General features: G+C 47.9%; 1 protein-coding gene across 1 annotated transcript in view; it reads right to left on the bottom strand.

Annotated features, from left to right (window-relative positions):
• The window catches only part of LOC144479607 (unconventional myosin-IXb-like), a 44,189-nt gene that overhangs the window by 3,301 nt on the left and 20,984 nt on the right, over nucleotides 1–19,904 (bottom strand). The window contains exons 10-16 of the mRNA XM_078198516.1: nucleotides 17,547–17,739; nucleotides 12,255–12,383; nucleotides 11,024–11,129; nucleotides 7,580–7,711; nucleotides 6,529–6,643; nucleotides 1,741–1,788; nucleotides 775–917 (exon numbers count right to left, since the gene is read on the bottom strand). Coding sequence (XP_078054642.1) covers nucleotides 775–917; nucleotides 1,741–1,788; nucleotides 6,529–6,643; nucleotides 7,580–7,711; nucleotides 11,024–11,129; nucleotides 12,255–12,383; nucleotides 17,547–17,739 — 866 coding nt within the window. The remainder of the gene's footprint in view (nucleotides 1–774; nucleotides 918–1,740; nucleotides 1,789–6,528; nucleotides 6,644–7,579; nucleotides 7,712–11,023; nucleotides 11,130–12,254; nucleotides 12,384–17,546; nucleotides 17,740–19,904) is intronic.

The raw sequence follows: 19,904 nt of genomic DNA, 5'->3' as shown, positions 1-19,904 counted from the left end.
ACCCCAGAGAGAGTCAGTGTGTGTGGGACCCGTACCCCAGAGAGAGTCAGTGTGTGTGGGACCCGTACCCCAGTGAGAGTCAGTGTGTGTGGGACCCGTACCCCAGTGAGAGTCAGTGTGTGTGGGACCCGTACCCCAGTGAGAGTCAGTGTGTGTGGGACCCGTACCCCAGTGAGAGTCAGCGTGTGTGGGACCGTACCCCAGTGAGAGTCAGCGTGTGTGGAACCCGTACCCCAGTGAGAGTCAGTGTGTGTGGGACCCGTACCCCAGTGAGAGTCAGCGTGTGTGGGACCCGTACCCCAGTGAGAGTCAGTGTGTGTGGGACCCGTACCCCAGTGAGAGTCAGTGTGTGTGGAACCCGTACCCCAGTGAGAGTCAGTGTGTGTGGAACCCGTACCCCAGTGAGAGCCAATGTGTGTGGAACCCGTACCCCAGTGAGAGTCATTGTGTGTGGGACCCGTACCCCAGTGAGAGCCAATGTGTGTGGAACCCGTACCCCAGTGAGAGTCAGTGTGTGTGGAACCCGTACCCCAGTGAGATTCAGCGTGTGTGGAACCCGTACCCCAGTGAGAGTCAGCGTGTGTGGAACCCGTACCCCAGTGAGAGCCAGTGTGTGTGGAACCCGTACCCCAGTGAGAGTCAGCGTGTGTGGAACCCGTACCCCAGTGAGAGTCAGTGTGTGTGGAACCCGTACCCCAGTGAGAGCCAATGTGTGTGGAACCCGTACTCCAGTGAGAGCCAATGCCTCGCAAAATGATGCAGTTCTTAACTCACCTCTCTTCCTTTATCGATTGGATTCGCTCGATCAAACTTTCCTCTTCATGTTCCATGTCAGTGTCTGAAGGCTCTTCCTCATCCAGGCTTCCCAACTTTTGGGGCTTCTCCTCAATGGCTTTTGGACTACGAGGTCCTTTGTTCTGAAAGGAGATGGGGGAAAATGATCAAGGCTCCTGATCTCTGTGATCCATGCTTCCGTTGGGCAGGCTGATATCTGGGTCCTTGGGACAATAGGGACTGAGGGATACATCTCAGCCCCGGATCCAGCTCTTAATCCTGACCCAGTGACACCCGTGTGCATGTGGACAGGGTGACGGCCAGCAGGAGAAAGGTGTGTCTGTAAAACCTGACCCCAGGAGGAGGCTTCGGGAGTGGATCGAGGGGAAGGCTTGAATTGTAGAACTGACTATTACAACTTTCAATATATACGATCTCACCCACAGGCCACAGCTTGGCTCTGTCTCTCCACAGGGGTAGCCAGCTCCTAGCTGGCGAGGGTGAAGGTGGGAGTGAGAGGGGTGGATTTGGGGAGGGGCGAGATCACTGGAGAGCAGTCTTCAGCCAGACCATCAGCCATGAGATTTGCTGCATCTTTTAGTGAGTCAATTTGTCAACTCTCACTACCAAATGTTGGCTGAGATTGTAGGCATTTGCAGCGATTAATAATGCATCTCATATCCACTTGCTTCCACGCCAAAGGGACAGAAGGTTGCCTTGGCAACACCAGACCAATGGGACAGCTGGCGGGGGGGGGGGGGCATGGAGTGAAAAATCCAATCGGAGAGTTTGCAGATGAAGCGAGCATTATGAGGGGGCAGGGGACAAACACAACAACACATGCAATGTGAACAGGCGGTTGCTAGTGATGGAGTTGAGTGCGGGAGGGGTTGGTTTCATGCGATAACTAAGGAATGAAAAGAGAACATGCGGAGAAAGGGTCAAACGAACCAGCCCAGTACCTACCAGCACCCCATCGTATGGAGCAGAGAACCCAACTTCAAGAGGCCAGAGCTGGAGAGTGAGAGTGAGACAGTGAGAGAGAGAGAAGGCACCAAACATTGTCCCAATCAGATCACCGTCAAATACAAGATCAGAACAGAAACATCAACAGAGCAAATTCTTCAATCGACCCCACACCAAAAAGGAGGGTTGACACAGGAGAAGACACTGCCCCCTCCCAGTCAGCTGACCCTGACTCCCCACAGCTATTGGTTACTGGCATCTTCTGTTCAGCTGCCATTCAGACCAGGACAGTCAGCCAATCAAACTCAAATTACAAAGTGACAAAACCCCAGGGAGAAAAACTCCTTCAGGTCCAAAAAACAATAATTGTTTAGCACTAGATCCTTCTGTTAGAGATACAGGTTCAATGGGCTGAATGGCCTCCCACTCCTGAGTGATCTTATTAACCAGAGGAAGCCATTCAGCCCATTGAGCTGGCTCCAACATTCAATAAGATCATAGTTGATTTGATTTGCAACCTTAACACCAGTTTCCTGCTTGAATCCCAAGCCCTTAGTCCAGTTGCTGATCAGAAACCTATCTAGGTCAACCTTAAATGTATTCAATGACCACTGCTCTCTGTGGAAGATAAACCAAAACACTAAAAGAAGCTTCTCCTTCACTGACCCTTAAATGTGAGAACCTTTATTTTTAACTTGATCTTCCAGATCCAGATCCCTCCATGAGGAGCAGCATGCTTTCAGCATCCGCTCTGTCTTGCCTCCTCAGAACCTTACATGTTTCAATCAGATTGTCTCTCATTCTTCTCACCTCCAACAAGTGGAGGCCCAACCTAGAATCATAGAATCCCTACAGTGCAGAAGGAGGCCATTCGGCCCATCGAGTCTGCACCAACCACAATAGCACCCAGGCCCTACTTCCACGACCCCACGTATTTACCCTGCAAATCCCCCCGACACTTGGGTCAATTTAGCATGACCAATCCACCTAACCCAGGTTGGCGCAACATCGAGGGCCGAAGGGCCTGTACTGCGCTGCAATGTTCTATGTTCTAACCCGCACATCTTTGGACTGTGCGAGGAAACCGGAGCACCCGGAGGAAACCCATGCAGACACAGGGAGAACGTGCAAATTCCACAGACAGTGACCTGAGACTAGAATCTAACCCGGGTCCCTGGAGCTGTAAGGCAGCAGTGCTAACCACTGTGCCACCATGCCACTCCCTGCTCAACCTTTCCTTCTGAGATAAACCTCCTTCATCCCAGGAATCAGCCTTCTCGGTATCTGATGCAGGAGATGGAAACTGCACACAATATTCTAGAGACAGTCTCACCAACGCTCTGTACAGTTGTAGTAAGACACCTCTACTTTTATACTCCATCTCCCATGCCATAAAGGACAACAAGCCATCTGCTTTCTTAATTACTTGCTCTATCTGCATACTAACATTTTGGGATTTGTGTACTTCTCCCAAAGGGTTGTGAATCTGTGGAATTCGCTGCCCCAAAGTGCAGTGGATGCTGGGACAGTGAGTAAATTTAAGGAGGAGTTTGACAGATTTTTAATTGGTAATGGGTTGAAGGGTTATGGGGAGAAGGCAGGAAAATGGGGATGAGGAGCATATCAGCCATGATTGAATGGCGAAGGGGACTCGATGGGCCAAATGGCCTAATTCTGCTCCTATATCTTATGAATTTATGTAAAATGACACCCAGATCCCCTGTATCGCAGCATTTGCCATTTAATTAATAATCTGCTTTTCCATTATTCCCACCAAAGTGGACACCTCACTACATTATAATCCATCTGCCAAATTTTGCCCACTCACCTTGTCCATCTATATTCCTGTGTAGACTCTATCCTCCTCGCAACCAGCTTTGAGCCATCTTTATATCACTGGCCAATTTGGTTGCAATAATGGATCTCTTCATCCAAGTCAATAACGTAGATTGGAAATAGTTGATTCCCCAGCGCTGATCCCTGTGGCTCGCCACTAGTTACAGTTTGCCAACCTGAAAATGATCCATTTATCTCCAATATCTGTTTCCTGTTGATTACCCAATCATCTGACCACCCCAACACCATGAGCTTTTATCCTATGAAATGGCACTTTATTGAATCCTGGAAGGTGGCAATTAGGAGAGTAAAGAGGGGATACGAGAAAGCTCTGGCTGGTAAAAGGGAAAGTTCCATGATATTCTATAAATACACCAATGGGTAGAGGATAACCAGGTAAGGCCATTAGTGATGATGGGGGCCATTTACAGGTGGAGCCAGAGACTCCAATGAACGCCATGATATTAGCAAGTTTTGAGGAACAAAGGGACCTTGGCATGTTTGTCCACAGATCTCTGAAGACAGAAGGGCATGTTAGTAGGGTGGTGAAAATTGCATATGGGACACTTGCCTTTATCAATCGAGGCATAGATTACAAAAGCAGGGAAATCATGTTGGAGTTGGATAGAACTTTGGTGAGGCCACAGATAAAGTGCCAAAAGAGAAAATGCTGGAAAATCTCAGCAGATCTGGCAGCATCTGTAAGGAGGAGGTGCTGCCAGACCTGCTGAGATTTTCCAGCATTTTCTCTTTTGGTTTCAGATTCCAGCATCCACAGTAATTTGCTTTGTAACACAGATACAGTTCTGGTCGCCACATTATAGGAAGGGTGTGATTGCACTGGAGGGGGTGCAGAGGAGATTCACCAGGATGCTGCCTGGGATGGAACACTTAAATTATGAAGAGAGGTTGGATAGGCTTGGGTTGTTTTTGTTGGAGCAGAGAAGGCTGAGGGGCCGACCTGATCGAGGTGTCCAAGATTATGAGGGTCATGGACAGGGTGGATAGGGAGCAGCTGTTCCCCTTAGTTGAAAGGTCAGTCACGAGGGGAGATAGGTTCAAGGCGAGGGGCAGGAGGTTTAGGTGGGGATGTGAGGAAAAACCTTTTTACCCAGAGGGTGGTGACGGTCTGGAATGCGCTGCCTGGGAGGGTGGTGGAGGCGGGATGCCTCACATCCTTTAAAAAGTACCTGGATGAGCACTTGGCACATCATAACATTCAGGGCTATGGGCCGAGTGCTGGCAAGTGGGATTAGGTAGGAGGTCAGGTGTTTCTCGTGTGTTGGTGCAGACTCAATGGGCCGAAGGGCCTCTTCTGCGCTGTGTGGTTCTGAAGACCCTGGGAGGAAAGCCATGAGTTCCGGGGAGGATTGTCAACCTTTATCCCATGAGTTATCCAGGTGCTTTCTCTCTAATGATTGTGATTATTTTACTTCCTTTGGTTTTGTGATTTCTTCTAATCTTGAGATGCCTCTAACGCAAGTCAGACACAAAATGAAAGCAAAATACTGCGGATGTTCTGACGAAGGGTCATCTCGGCGCGAAACATTTGCTCTATTCTCTCCCTACAGATGCCGTCAGACCTGCTGAGATTTTCCAGCATTTTCTCAGACACAAAATACTTGGGACAAAGTCTCAACCGTTTCCTACTTTCCCGTTATCATTTCTCCTGCCTCATCCTCTCTCACTCACTTTAGCTACTCTTTTCCTTTTGATATATTGTAGAAGCTTATACAGTCTGTTTTTATATATCTTGCTAGTTTTCCTATCCTGCGATTTTTCCCTCTTTATTCTGCTTTTAGACATCCTTTGCTAATTTCTTCAATTTTCCCAATGTTCTGGACCTCCATTTAAGATTGAAATGAGGAGGAATTTCTTCACTCAGAGGGTTGTGAATCTCTGGAATTCTCTGCGCCAGAGGACAGTGGTCGCTCAGTCATCAAGCAAGTTTAAGACTAAATCTATAGGTTTCTATGTGTTAAAAACATCGGGTAATACGGGGATAGTGCAGGAAATGGTGCAGATGTACAAGATTAGCCATGATCCTATTGAATTGTGGAATGGATTGGAAGGGCTGAATGGCCTACTCCTGCTATTTTTGTACGTTCTTTCCCCAGTACTGGAGCCAGTGCCCCAGGAATCAAAGCCCTTTCCCCCACACCGATCTTAGAGCCATCGACTCTTGGATCTGATTCATCCTGAGCCAGTTTACTGGAGGCTCAGGTAGTAATCCAGAGATTATTACATTTTTAGGTCAGCGTTTTGATTTGATCCCTAGCTACTCATACTCTGAACCTCTTTTTTGTTCCTACTTGTGTAGTAGGTACCCACATTAACCCCAACACCTGGATTCTTTCCCACCAGGTAGGTAATACAACCTTTGGGACTCTCGCTCTTGGCTGCAGTGAACAGTATCTATCTGGTACAACAGATTCAAAGGGGCTGAATGGCCTCCTCAGGTTCATGTACAACAGGTTGAAGGGGGCTCAATGGCCTCCTTTACTTCACAGACATCAGGCTCAAGGGAACTGAAGGGCCCCGTCCTGTTCCTCTATACTAAGGTGGTGGTGTAGTGGTATTATCACTGGACTAGTAATCCAGAGATTCGGGGGAAATGCTCTGGTGACCCGGGTTCAAATCCCACCACGGCAGATGGTGAAATCTGAATTCAATAGAAATCTGGAATTAAAGATATAATGACGACCATGAAATCATTGTCGATTTTTGTAAAAACCCATCTGGGTCACTAATGTCCTTTAGGGAAGGAAATCTGCCGTCCTTACCCGGTGTAACTCCAGATCCACAGCAATGTGGTTGACCTTAACTCCCTCTGAAAAGACCCAGCGAGGCACTCAGGTCAGGGGCAACTTGGGATGGACAACAAATGCTGGCCCAGTAACGTTCACATCCGCGAACAAATTTTAAAAATTAAATGTGATTTTGCTGCCTTACGCGGAGGAGGGAGAGGCGGCGAACTGCAAGCTGTTCCTCCGTCTCCAACTGAGCAATTCCATCCATTTTGATTTTGTATTTCTGCATCTGTTCCGTGATCAGGAGCTCAACACACCTGTAACCAAAACACACACAAACTATCAAATACAGCAAATCATATCAACCCACAAAGTACCAGTCAGAAAGCCAGGACTTACATTTAAAGAACAAAGAAAATTACAGCACAGGAACAGGCCCTTCGGCCCTCCAAGCCTGCACCGACCATGCTGCCCGACTGAACTAAAACCCCCTACCCTTCCGGGGACCATATCCCTCTATTCCCATCCTATTCATGTATTTGTCAAATCGCCCCTTAAAAGTCACTACCGTATCCGCTTCCACTACCTCCCCTGGCAACGAGTTCCAGGCACCCACCACCCTCTGTGTATAAAAACTGCCTCGTATATCTACACAGCCAAAGTGTAGTCACTGTTATGTGGAAAATTCAGTAGCCAATTTGCGCACAGCAAGATTCCACAAACATGGAATTTGATAACGGCCACGTAATCAGTTTGAGAGATGTTGGTTGAGGGATAGAAATCAGCCAGGGCACTAAGGGAACGTTAATGCGCTGAATAGTGCCATGGTGTTAATTGTATCAATTGAGGTTAAGTGCATACAGGTGGAGGGCACTGATTCGATAGTTACTCAAGCACATATAAAGAGACATGTACTGAGAGGGAGAGAGTAGCGTCAGGAGATATATACCGGTATTGTTTTACACTGTGAATAAACCTATCCCAAGTAAAGACTGGCTTTGGATTCTACTTCACCATTGGCTATCAGGAGTGTAACAATGGAACAGATGGAGCCTTGATTTAAAGTCTCATCAGAAAGGTGGCACCTCTGGCAGTGCAGCATTCTCTCAGTACTGCCATAGACTGTGTCAGACTCGAGCACATGCACGCGCGCACACACACCAGTGCCGGGAACCTCAGTATTCTCTCTCTCTCTCTCTCTCTCTGAATACAGTATTAGTTTCACAGTGGAATAAGATCAGATGAAAACCCACATGGTTGTCTTGGAGACATCTTTCATACTTGTCAGTGGATCCGAGTTGTCTGGTGAACGGAGAATGCACGGTGCAAAGACAATCGCCAAAGCGTTGGGAGACATACGATTCATCTCTTCCAAAACAGCCACTCTGAAACCAACAGTACAATCATGGTGAGGGGAGAGACCCCAACTTCACAACAACACCAGCCGGAACAGAGAGCTCACAATCATGTTCCCAGCTCCTTAAAGTGACAGGAAGTAGTTGGTTCCATTGCGACTAATTAGGTAAATGTTTGGCTCATTGACATTTTGTACAACAACTTGCATTTATTTTGTGCTTCCAACAAACAAGTTCTCTCAAAGCACTTCACAGAAGCTACGCAGAACAAGATGGATACCAAGATCAAGAAGGAGTGGCCAAAAGCTTGGTCAGAGATGGTTTTATGTAGAGACAGTAAGAAGTCTCACAACACCAGGTTGAAGTCCAACAGGTTTATTTGGTAGCAAAAGCTTTTGGAGTGACACCCCGAAAGCTTGTGCTACCAAATAAACCTGTTGGACTTTAACCTGGTGTTGTGAGACTTCTTACTGTGCTTACCCCAGTCCAACGCCGGCATCTCCACTTTATGTAGAGAGGCAGAAAGGTATAATGAGGAAATTCCAGATCTTAGACTACCTGAAGATATGGTCACCAATGGTTATTAGCTTGGATAGAGGATTGGCTAACTAACAGAAAACAGAGTCAGGATAAATGGGTCTTTCTTGGGTTGGCAAGATGTAACTGGGGGGGGGGGGGGGAGGGGGGCTACAAGGTTCAGTCCTCGGGCCCCAACTAATCACAATCTATATGAATGATTTAGATGCAGAGTTAGTAGGTACCATAGCCAATTTGCAGAAGACACTAAAATGAGTGGGATAGTAAGCTGTGACAATGGAATAAGATATTTACAACTGGATAAGGATAGGTGAAGTGAATGGGGCAAAATGTGGCAGATGGAGTTTAACGTGAATAAGTGTGAAGTTATCCATTTTGGTAGGAAAAATACAAAGGCAATTATCTAAATGGAGAGAAACTTCAGAGTGCTTCAGTGCAGAGGGATCTGGGTGTCCTTGTGCATGAATCACAGAAAGCTCGTGTGCAGGTACAGCGGGTAATAAGGAAGGCAAATAGAATCTTGGCATTTATTGCTAAAGAAATGGAATATAAAAGCAGTGAAGTGTTGCTGCTGCCGTACAAAGCATTAGTGAGACCGCATTTAGAATACTGTGTACAGTTTTGGTCTCCTTACTTGAGGAGGGATGGAGTTGCATCGGAGGCGGTTCAGAGGAGGTTCACTAGGTTGACTCCAGAGATGAGAGGTTTGTCTTACGAAGAGAGATTGGGCAGTTTAGGCCGATACTCCCTGGAGTTCAGAAGAATGAGCGGAGATCTAATTGAGGTGGATAAGATGATAAGGGGGATTGACAAAGTAGACGTGGAGAGGATGTTTCCTCTTGTGGGACAATCTCGAACAAGAGGTCACAGTTTTAGAATAAGGGGGGGGCAGATTTAAAACCGAGATGAGGAGAAATTACTTCCCTCAAAGTGGCACCAGTCTGTGGCATTCACTCCCTCAGAGCGCGGTGGAAGCCGGAACTTTGAGTAAATTTAGGGAAGAGGTGGACAGATTTTTAATGAGTAATGGGGTTGAAGGGCGATGGTGAACGGGCAGGAAAGTGGAGTTGAGGCCGAGATGAGATCAGCTGTGATTGTATTGAATAGCGGAGCAGCTCGAGGGGCTGAATGGCCTCCTCCTGCTCCTAGCTCTTATGGAAAAGGTCAGAGGCAGAGGAACGCAGCATTCAGGCAGCAGAGATTTAGATGAGCTCAAGTTTTCAGAGGGTGGAAAGTAGGAGGCTGGGCCAGAATATTCACACGTTGGGAGTTTACAAAAAAGCAGGTGAGGGTTCAAGAACAGATGAGTGTAAGGAGGAGCTGAAACGGAATGGGACTACGGAAGCAGCCGAAGGAAATCCTGGTCAGACGCTCAGATGAGTCAACATGACTCAGTGGCCTGGGGGGAGGAAGATGAAATCAATGTCAAGAGATTGAAGTTGTGGCAGGGTCCAAAGACAATGTTTAGCCTGAAGAATTTGCAACTTGTCCAAGGCTAGATATCAGACAACACAGAGGATGCAGAGGGGTTGACTAAGGGGTGAGGGGGGGGGGGGGGGGGGGGGAGAGACAGCAAGTCTTGGATATCATGAACGGACATGAGGAACCTGTTCCCAGAGCTGTGGATAATGTCACCGACTGGCAACACATGGGGGGATAAAGAGGAAGGGACCAAGAGTCCATCCTTGAGGGATTCTAATGTAACAGTGCAAGTGACATTAGATCTGATTGGAACTGATTGGAGATTCTCCAGCTGTGGAAACAAACAAAATCAGTCCCACTGTACAGAGGGGTGATTGGAAAAGAGTTTCCTTTAGGATAATTGGGCAAAGGTTCTGTCCATTGAAGTTTTGATCATGGGAATATTTGGAGTTTGATTATAATCTATTGAGATTCTGTCCAATGGGATGAGATTTATCCCATTCAAATTCTGAGTGCAGGAATGAATGGGAAGTAGTCACATTTGACCCAGTGGGATTCTATCCAATAAGGAGGAATGGGAAGGGTTTGGGCTGATTGGGGCAGTGTACACAGACTGTCCATTTTCTCATGACTCAATCTCATATTTCCACATGAGTTTCACAACCTCAATGTTCCAAAGTGACTCAAAGCTAGCAAAGTGGGTTTGAAGTGTAGTCACTATTGTAATGCAGGGAAATGGTGTTCCCGAATTGTCTAAAGCAGCACAAAACTCAGTGAATAAATATTTCCGTTATTATGAAATGATCAACAGTTTAAATAAATGAATTCGCTGCCAAACCAGATGGTAGATTGCCCACTCATCGTCAAACAGCCTGGCACAGCTGGTACCCAATGTCAGGGAGCCAACTCTCTGGTTTCTTCACAGACTGGGTCAGGGTCCCAGTGAGGATGAACAGCAAACAGCCTGGGGTCATTCTCTACACGTGGGCTGACGAGAGGAGCTTGTGTTCCCATTGACAGATCCTTAGTAGTTTCTCGGATGTAGAGTTGATCATTTGGAAAATCTCAGCTTATTGCATCAACTCTCCCTCCTCCTTACCCATCGAAAATCTGACCCGCCATCCCACCCCTTAGCCCCTCACCAAATGTGAGCCCCCACCTCACCCCCCAACCCAGCCCCCAACCTTCCCCACTGAGAGTGTGGCCCTAAACCCTTTCAACGGAGGGGGTATGACCCCCCCCCCATACTCTACATCAGCTCTTTCCACTGTGAGAGCACAAGGAGATGATGCCCCTGGTCTGAGTGTTAAGGTTTGAATGGTGGCTTTCGTCAGGATTATGTGTCCATCGCCATGGTTACTCCACTTCCAGCGCTCCTCTTACTTGACTAAGTGGAAGATGAGGCGTTCTAACGTGCAGTAAATGTGGCCCGGCAGCTGATCCAGGACGCTGTAAACCGCTTGTAGCTGCTCCTGTCTCCCTGGGTGTTCTGATGGACAGAGGGAAAAAAAGTTTCACAGCGTAGAAATGGGAAGTGATACATTTTGCTAGCAAGGATGAGGAAGAGGTCACATCAACTAACAATATCATCTTAAAGAGAACTTAGGAACAGGGAGACCAGAGTGTACAGACACAGACGGTAGCACAACAAATTTTAAAAATTGTTTAAAAGAAAAGGCAGACGGGATCCTGATTTTTATAAATAGAGGCAAAGAAAACAAAAGTAAAACATCACGCTAAACTTTTATAACTCACAGATTCAGAAAGGTGTCAAGGCCTTGGCGAGGGGACAGAGGAAATTTACTTGAAAGCGCTCCCAGCGGCAGGAGGGTTCGTAACCAGAGGGACACAGAGCGAAGAGAACCAGAGGGACACAGAGCGAAGAGAACCAGAGGGACACAGAGCGAAGAGAACCAGAGGGACACAGAGCGAAGAGAACCAGAGGGACACAGAGCGAAGAGAACCAGAGGGACACAGAGCGAAGAGAACCAGAGGGACACAGAGCGAAGAGAACCAGAGGGACACAGAGCGAAGAGAACCAGAGGGACACAGAGCGAAGAGAACCAGAGGGACACAGAGCGAAGAGAACCAGAGGGACACAGAGCGAAGAGAACCAGAGGGACACAGAGCGAAGAGAACCAGAGGGACACAGAGCGAAGAGAACCAGAGGGACACAGAGCGAAGAGAACCAGAGGGACACAGAGCGAAGAGAACCAGAGGGACACAGAGCGAAGAGAACCAGAGGGACACAGAGCGAAGAGAACCAGAGGGACACAGAGCGAAGAGAACCAGAGGGACACAGAGCGAAGAGAACCAGAGGGACACAGAGCGAAGAGAACCAGAGGGGGAGAGCAGGAGAAGTTTTACCCAGCGAGTTGCTGTGATCTGGAAGGCGTTGCCTGAAAGGGCGGTGGAAGCAAATTCGATAGAAACTTTTAAAAGATATAAATACTTGGAGGGCAAACTTTGCAAGGGAGTGAGATTAATTTGACAGATTTACTAAAATTGACACAAGCTTGATGGGCTGAAAGGCCTACTCCGGTTCTGTCAATTCTAACATTGAGACCGTAGAAATGTGAAATACACAAAGCTAATCCAAACTGCAGCCACTCACCAATTGCATGCAGGAAGTCACTGTACAGGGCAAAGGTCATTAACGGGATTGGGAGTTCACGGAGCCATTGCTTAAGCACTCCGGTGATGGCGTGAATGTGGTACTTCTCCAAATCAACGGACGTAGGGTCTGAAACACAGAGAGACAAACTTTTTCAAACACATGATCACAGTGTGCACGCTTCAATACAGAATAAAGCACCCTCTACACTGTCCCCATCAAACACTCCCAGGACAGGTGCAGCACGGGGTTACATACAGAGTAAAGCTCCCTCTACACTGTCCCCATCAAACGCTCCCAGGACAGGTACTGCACGGGGTTAGATACAGAGTAAAGCTCCCTCTTACACTGTCCCCATCAAACACTCCCAGGACAGGTACAGCACCGGTTTAGATACAGAGTAAAGCTCCCTCTACACTGTCCCCATCAAACACTCCCAGGACAGGTACAGCACGGGGTTAGATACAGAGTAAAGCTCCCTCTACACTGTCCCAATCAAACACTCCCAGGACAGGTACAGCACGGGGTTAGATACAGAGTAAAGCTCCCTCTACACTGTCCCCATCAAACACTCCCAGGACAGGTACAGCACGGGGTTAGATACAGAGTAAAGCTCCCTCTACACTGTCCCCATCAAACACTCCCAGGACAGGTACAGCACGGGGTTAGATACAGAGTAAAGCTCCCTCTACACTGTCCCCATCAAACACTCCCAGGACAGGTACAGCACGGGGTTAGATACAGAGTAAAGCTCCCTCTACACTGTCCCCATCAAACACTCCCAGGACAGGTACAGCACGGGGTTAGATATAGAGTAAAGCACCCTCTACACTGTCCCCATCAAACACTCCCAGGACAGGTACAGCACGGGGTTAGATACAGAGTAAAGTTCCTTCTACAACGTCCCCATCAAACACTCCCAGGACAGGTGCCGCACGGGGTTAGATACAGAGTAAAGCTCCCTCTACACTGTCCCCATCAAACACTCCCAGGACAGGTTCAGCACAGGGTTAGATACAGAGTAAAGCTCCCTCCACACTGTCCCCATCAAACACTCCCAGGACAGGTTCAGCACAGAGTTAGATTTTCCTTTTCATTTAAGGGATGTGAGAGTCGCTGGCTAGACCAGTATTTATTGCCCATTCCTAACTGCCCTTGAAAAGGTGGTGGTAATTGCCGTCTTGAACCGCTGCAGTCCCTGAGGTGTAGGTACATACACAGTGCTGTTAGGGAGGGTGTTCTAGGATTTTGACCCAGGGACAGTGAAGGAACGGTGATATATTTCCAAGTCAGGATGGTGAGTGACTCGGTGGAGAATGTCCGGGTGGTGGAGTTCGCAGGTATCTGCTGCCCGTCTCCTTCTAGGTCGTGGTGGTATGTTTGGAAGATGCTGCCTCAGGAACCTTGGTGAGTTCCTGCAGTGCATCTTGTAGATGGTACACACATAACTGGCACTGTGCGTTGGTTGTGGAGGGAGTGGATGTTGAAGATGGTAGTTGTGGTGCCAATCAAGTGGGCTGCTTGGTCCGGGATGGTGTTGAGCTTCGGGAGTGTTGTTGCAGCCTCCACTCAGGCAAGTGGAGAGAATTCCATGAATTCCATCACACTCCTGACTTGTGCCTTGTAGATGGTGGACAGGCTTTGAGGATTCAGGAGGTAAGTTACTCTCACAGGATTCCCAGCCTCTAACCTGCTCTTGTAGCCATTGTGTTTATCTGGCTTTGAAGAAGTCGCACAGACTCGACATGTTAACTCTTTTTCTCTCTCCACAGACGCTATCAGATCTGCTGAGACTTTCCATATTTTCTGTTTTGGTATCACTAGTCCAGTTCAGTCCAGCTTCCAGTTTGGTGTCTGGTCAATGTTAATCCCCAGGATATTGACTGTAGGGATTCAGGGATGCAAAAGCCATTGAACGCCAAGGAGTGATGATTAGGGCGGCACGGTGACACAATAGTTAGCACTGCTGTCTCACAGTGCCAACGACCCGGGTTCGATTCCCGGCTTGGGTCACTGTCTGTGTGGAGTCTGCACATTCTCCCCGTGTCTGCGTGGGTTTCTCCTGGGTGCTCCGATTTCCTCCCATAGTCTGAAAGATGTGCTGGTTAGGGTGCATTGGCCATGCTAAATTCTCCCTCAATGTATCCAAACAGGTGCCGGAGTGTGGTGACTCGGAGATTTTCACAGTGGCTTCATTGCAGTGTTAATGTAAGTCTACTTGTGACACTAATAAATAAACTTAAATAAGCTTAAACTTAAATAAGCTTAAACTTAAATAAACTTAAACTTAAATAAACTTAAACTTAAATAAGCTTAAGCTTAAATAAACTTAAGCTTAGATCCTCTCCTGTTGGAGATAGTCATTGCCTGGCACTCGTGTGGGGTGAATGTTATTTTCCACATGTCAGCCCAAGCCTGGATATTGTCCAGGTTTTGCTGCATTTGGACATGGACTGCTTCAGTATCTGAGGAGTCACGAATGGTGCTGAACATTGTGCAATCATCGGCGAACATCCCCACTTTTGACCTTATGATGGAAGGAAGGTCATTGATGAAGCAGCTGAAGATGGTTGGGTCTCGGACACTGACCCTGAGGGACTCCTGCAGTGATGTCCTGGAGCTGAGATGATTGACCTCCAACCCCCACAACCATCTTCCTTTGTGCCGGGTGTGACTCCAACCAGCAGAGAGTTTTTCCCCTGTTTCCTGCTGATGCCAGTTTTACCTGGGCAACTTGATGTCACACTCGGATAATGGCTGCTTTGATGTCAAGGGCAGTCACTTTCACCTCACCTCTGGAGTTCAGCTCTTTAGTCCATGTTTGAACCAAGGCTGTAATGAGGTCAGGAGCTGAGTGACGCTGGCGAAACCCAAACTGGGCGTTACTGAGCAGGTTATAGCTGAGCAGGTGCTGCTTGAAAGCGCTGTCGATGACCCCTTCCATCACTTTACTGATGATCGAGAGTAGACTGATTGGGCGGTAATTGGCCAGGTTGGATTTGTCCTGTTTCTTGTATACAGGACATACCTGGGCAATTTTCCACAATGTCCGGTAGATGCCAGTGTTGTAACTGGACTGGAACAGCTTGGCTAGGGGAGCGGCAAGTTCTGGAGCTCAAATCTTCAGGACTATTGCCAGAATATCGTCAGGGCCTATTGCCCTTGCAGTATCCAGTGTCTTCTTGATATCATGTGGAGTGAATCGAATTGGCTGAAGACTGACAGGAGTTGAATACAGGAATTGGGACATCTTGTTGAAGTTGTACAAGACATTGGCAAGGCCACACTTGGAATACTGTGTACAGTTCTATTATAGAAAGGATATTATTAAACTAGAAAGAGTGCAGAAAAGATTTACTAGGATGCTATCGGGACTTGATGGTTTGAGTTATGAGGAGAGACTGGATAGACTGGGACTTTCTTCTCTGGAGCGTAGGAGGCTGAGGGGTGATCTTGTAAAGGTCTATAAAATAATGAGGGACATAGATCAGCTAGATAGTCAATATCTTTTCCCAAAGGTAGGGGAGTCTAAAACTAGAGGGCATAGGTTTAAGGTGAGAGGGGAGAGATACAAAAGGGTCCAGAGGGGTAATTTTTTCACACAGAGGGTGGTGAGTGTCTGAAATGAGCTGCCAGAGGTAGTAGTAGAGGCGGGTACAATTTTGTCTTTTAAAAAACATTTAGACAGTTACATGGGCAAGATTGGTAGAGAGGGATATGGGATGAATGTGGCCAATTGGGATTAGCTTAAATGGTAAAAACCGGGCAGCATGGACAAGTTGAGCCGAAGGGCCTGTTTCCATGCTGTAAACTTCTATGACTCTCTGACATTTGTGATAGAAACATAAAAAATAGGAGCTGGGGAACATCCACTCGGCACTTCTGGCTGAAGATTGCTGGAAATGCTTCAGCCTTATCTTTTGCTTGGATGTGCTGGGCTCCCTGTCACTGAGAATGGGAACATTTGTGGAGCCTCCTCCGTGATTTGTTCAATTGTCCATCACCATTCACAGCTGAATTTGACAGGAGTGCAGAGTTTAGACATGTTCTGTGGGTGTGGGATCACGTAGCCCTGTCTGTCACTTGCTGCACCTACTGTGTGGCACGCCAGTAATCCTGTATCGTAGCTTCATTGACACCTCGTTTGAGGGGGACGGTACATGGTCATCAGCAGGAGGTTTCCTTGCCCATGTTTGACCTGGTGCCATGAGACCTCCTGGGGTCCAGTACTGATGTTAAGGACTCACAGGGCAACTGTATATCACTGTGCCACCAACGTCTCTGGTGATGCTGATGTCAGGAACATGGTGTCTCAGGTATGATTTTGTGAGTCTGCTGCTTGACTCATCTCTGTGAGATAGCGCTCCCAATTTAAGCACAAGCCCCCAGATGTTATTGAGGAGGGGTGACAGAGCTGCTTTTCATTTCCAGTGCCAAGATTGATGTCGGGTCAAACATGAGCAAGGATACCCCCTGCTGGTGTCCACCAACCACCGCCCCCCCCCCCCCCCCCCCCCTAACGAGCTTGCATTCTTTTTAGACTTTGTAATGGTTTGATAGAACAGAGTGTCTCGCTCGGCCAACGCAGAGGGCAGTTAAATGTCAACCATGTTACTGTGGGTCAGGATTTACATGTAAGCCAGACCGGGTAAGGACGACAGATTTCCTTCCCAAAGAACGTAACCGAACCAGATGGATTTTTATGACAGTCAATCATTAGACTTTTCATTCCAGATTTATTAATTGAATCTAACTTCTACCAGCTGCCGCGGTTGAATTCAAACCGGTGTCTACTGCATTAGCCTGGGCCTCAGGATTACTCATCCCGTGATATTCCCACCACACCATTGCTCCCCTGGACACAGATACAGAGTAACATTCTCTTTACAGTCTGGGTCTAGAGATGATCTGGCTGGTTGCAAGCTCACTCCTATCACCAAGACACAGGGTAACACTCTGATACATAGAAACATAGAAGCTAGGAGCAGGAGGAGGCCATTCGGTCCTTCGAGCCTGCTCCGCCATTCATCATGATCGTGGTTGATTGTCCAACTCAATAGCCTACTTTCTCCCCATAACCTTTAATCCCATTTGCCCCAAGTGCTATATCCAGCCGCCTCTTGAATACATTCAATGTTTTGGCATCAACTACTCCCTGTGGTAATGAACTCCACAGGCTCACCACTCTCTGGGTGGAGAAATGTCTCCTCATCTCCGTCCTAAATGGTCTACCCCGAATCTTAAGACTGTGACCCCTGGTTCTGGACAAAAGCACAAGAACAAATCACTCACCCTCTTCCAACCTCTGCCGTAACTCCTTCATCTTATTTGCTGCACCAGATTTCCGGTAAATTCCCTCGGTGTACAATCCATTCATTTCCACGTACTCCACCAGCACCTCCATCACCACAGGCACCGTCTGGTTCTCATCAGTCAATGAACTGACCCCCACGCCAAAATGCTGCGACATCCCCTCAGCGTCACTCTGAGGATAGTGAAGCAGACAGTGAGCTTGACAATGCTGCCGCGATGGTGCCACGTGACCCTGCTGCGGGCCTGGCACGGTGACTGTTCTGATGCAGTGCCGGGCACTGCGCCGGAGCTCACCACGGGCACCAGCTGCTCCATGGCTGACGAGGGAAGTCAAGGACAGCATAAAAGCAAAAGGAAAAGCGTACAAAGTGGCGAAGATTAGTGGGAAGCCAGAAGATTGGGAAGCCTTAAAAGCAAACAGAGGACAACTGAAAAAGCAATAAGGGGGGAGAAGAACGGTCAAGGATTCTGGGTCTGTACTTGTTGGAGTTTAGAAGGATGAGGGGGGATCTTATTGAAACTTGCAGGATACTGCAAGACCTGGATAGAGTGGATGAAGAGAGGATGTTTCCACTAGTAGGAAAAACTAGAACCAGAGGGCACAACCTCAGGCTAAAGGGACGATCCTTTAAAAAGAGATGAGGAGGAATTTCTTCAGCCAGGGAGTGGTGAATCTGTGGAACTCTTTGCCGCAGAAGGCTGTGGAGGCCGGGTCATTGAGTGTCTTTAAGACAGAGATAGATAGGTTCTTGATTAATAAGGGGATCAGGGGTTATGGGGAAAAGGCAGGAGAATGGGGATGAGAAAAATATCAGCCATGATTGAATGAGGGAGCAGACTCGATGGGCCGAGTGGCCTAATTCTGTTCCTATGTCTTATGATCTTGTGGTCTAAGATGAAATATGAGTGTAAACTAGCCAGTAATATAAAAGAAGATAGGAAGAGTTTTTTTCATTATATCTAAGATAAGAGAGAGGCAAAAATAGACATTGGACCACTGGAAAATGAGGCTGGAGAGACAGTAATAGGAAACAAAGAAATGGCAGAGGAACTGAATAGTTACTTTGCATCAGTCTTCATGGTGAAAGACACCAGTGGGATGCCAGAGTTCCAGGAGAATCGGGGGCACAGGTGAGTGTAGTGGCCATCACTAAGGAGAAGGTTCTGGGGAAACAAAGGTCTGAAGGTGGATAAGTCACCTGAACCAGATGGACTACATCTGGACCAGAGGAGAGATTGGGGAAACTGGGGTTGTTCTCCTTGGAAAGACGGAGGATGAGGGGAGACTTAATAGAGGTGTATAAAATTATGAAAGGCATAGATAGGGTGAACGGTGGGAAGCTTTTCCCCAGGTCGGTGGTGACGTTCACGAGGGGTCATAGGTTCAAGGTGAAGGGGGGGAGGTTTAACACAGATATCAGAAGGACATATTTTACACAGAGGGTCGTGGGGGCCTGGAATGTGTTGCCGGGCAAGGTGGTGGAGGCGGACACACTGGGAACGTTTAAGACTTATCTAGACAGCTATATGAACGGAGTGGGAATGGAGGGATACAAAAGAGTGGTCTAGTTTGGACTAGGGAGCGGCGCGGGCTAATTGTTCTTTGTTTCTCGTTTCAAGGCTTCATTCTATGATCATCTTGCTGGTGCCAGTACAGAGCGAGACTGCGGATAGTTGGGAACCTGTCTCGGGGGCAGGGAATTCAGATGGTGTTCGTAAAGCAGAAGTGGAAATTAATAGGGTTGGGAAGCATTTTCTGATCAGGGCCAGTGTGATCTCCTGGACTCGTTTCGATCGCCTCAGGGGGTCGGAGAGGAATTTCCCAGATTTTTTTTCCCCATATTGGCCCTGGGGTTTTCACTCTGGGTTTTCGCCTCTCCCTGGAGATCACATGGTCTGGAATGGGGGGGGTGGGGGTGAGTTAATAGGTTGTGATGAACAAAGCATCGTAGCTGTGAGGGACAGCTCGGGTGGATAGGATATTAGGATGTAGATAGGCTGGAAAATTGGGCGGGGATCCTGGATTCAGGATTCAATCCTGGACCGGGGAGCGGCGCGGGCTTGGAGGGCCGAAGGGCCTGTTCCTGTGCTGTATTGTTCTTTGTTCTTTGTACACCCCAGGGTTCTAAAAGAGACAGCTGAGGAAATTGTGGAGGCATTGGTGGTGATCTTTCAGGAATCACTGGAGGCAGGGAGGGTCCCAGGGGACTGGAAAGTAGCTAATGTAACACCGCTGTTTAAGGGAAGGAGGGAGACAGACAGCAGATGGGAAATTATAGACCAGTTGACCTGACTTCGGTCATTAGCAAGATTTTAGAGTCCATTATTAAAGATGAG

Source organism: Mustelus asterias, chromosome 26, assembly GCF_964213995.1.
Source record: "Mustelus asterias chromosome 26, sMusAst1.hap1.1, whole genome shotgun sequence".
NCBI lineage: Eukaryota > Metazoa > Chordata > Chondrichthyes > Carcharhiniformes > Triakidae > Mustelus > Mustelus asterias.
Note: the sequence above shows the minus strand (reverse complement) of the source record. Positions and strands in the feature narration are given on the sequence as shown.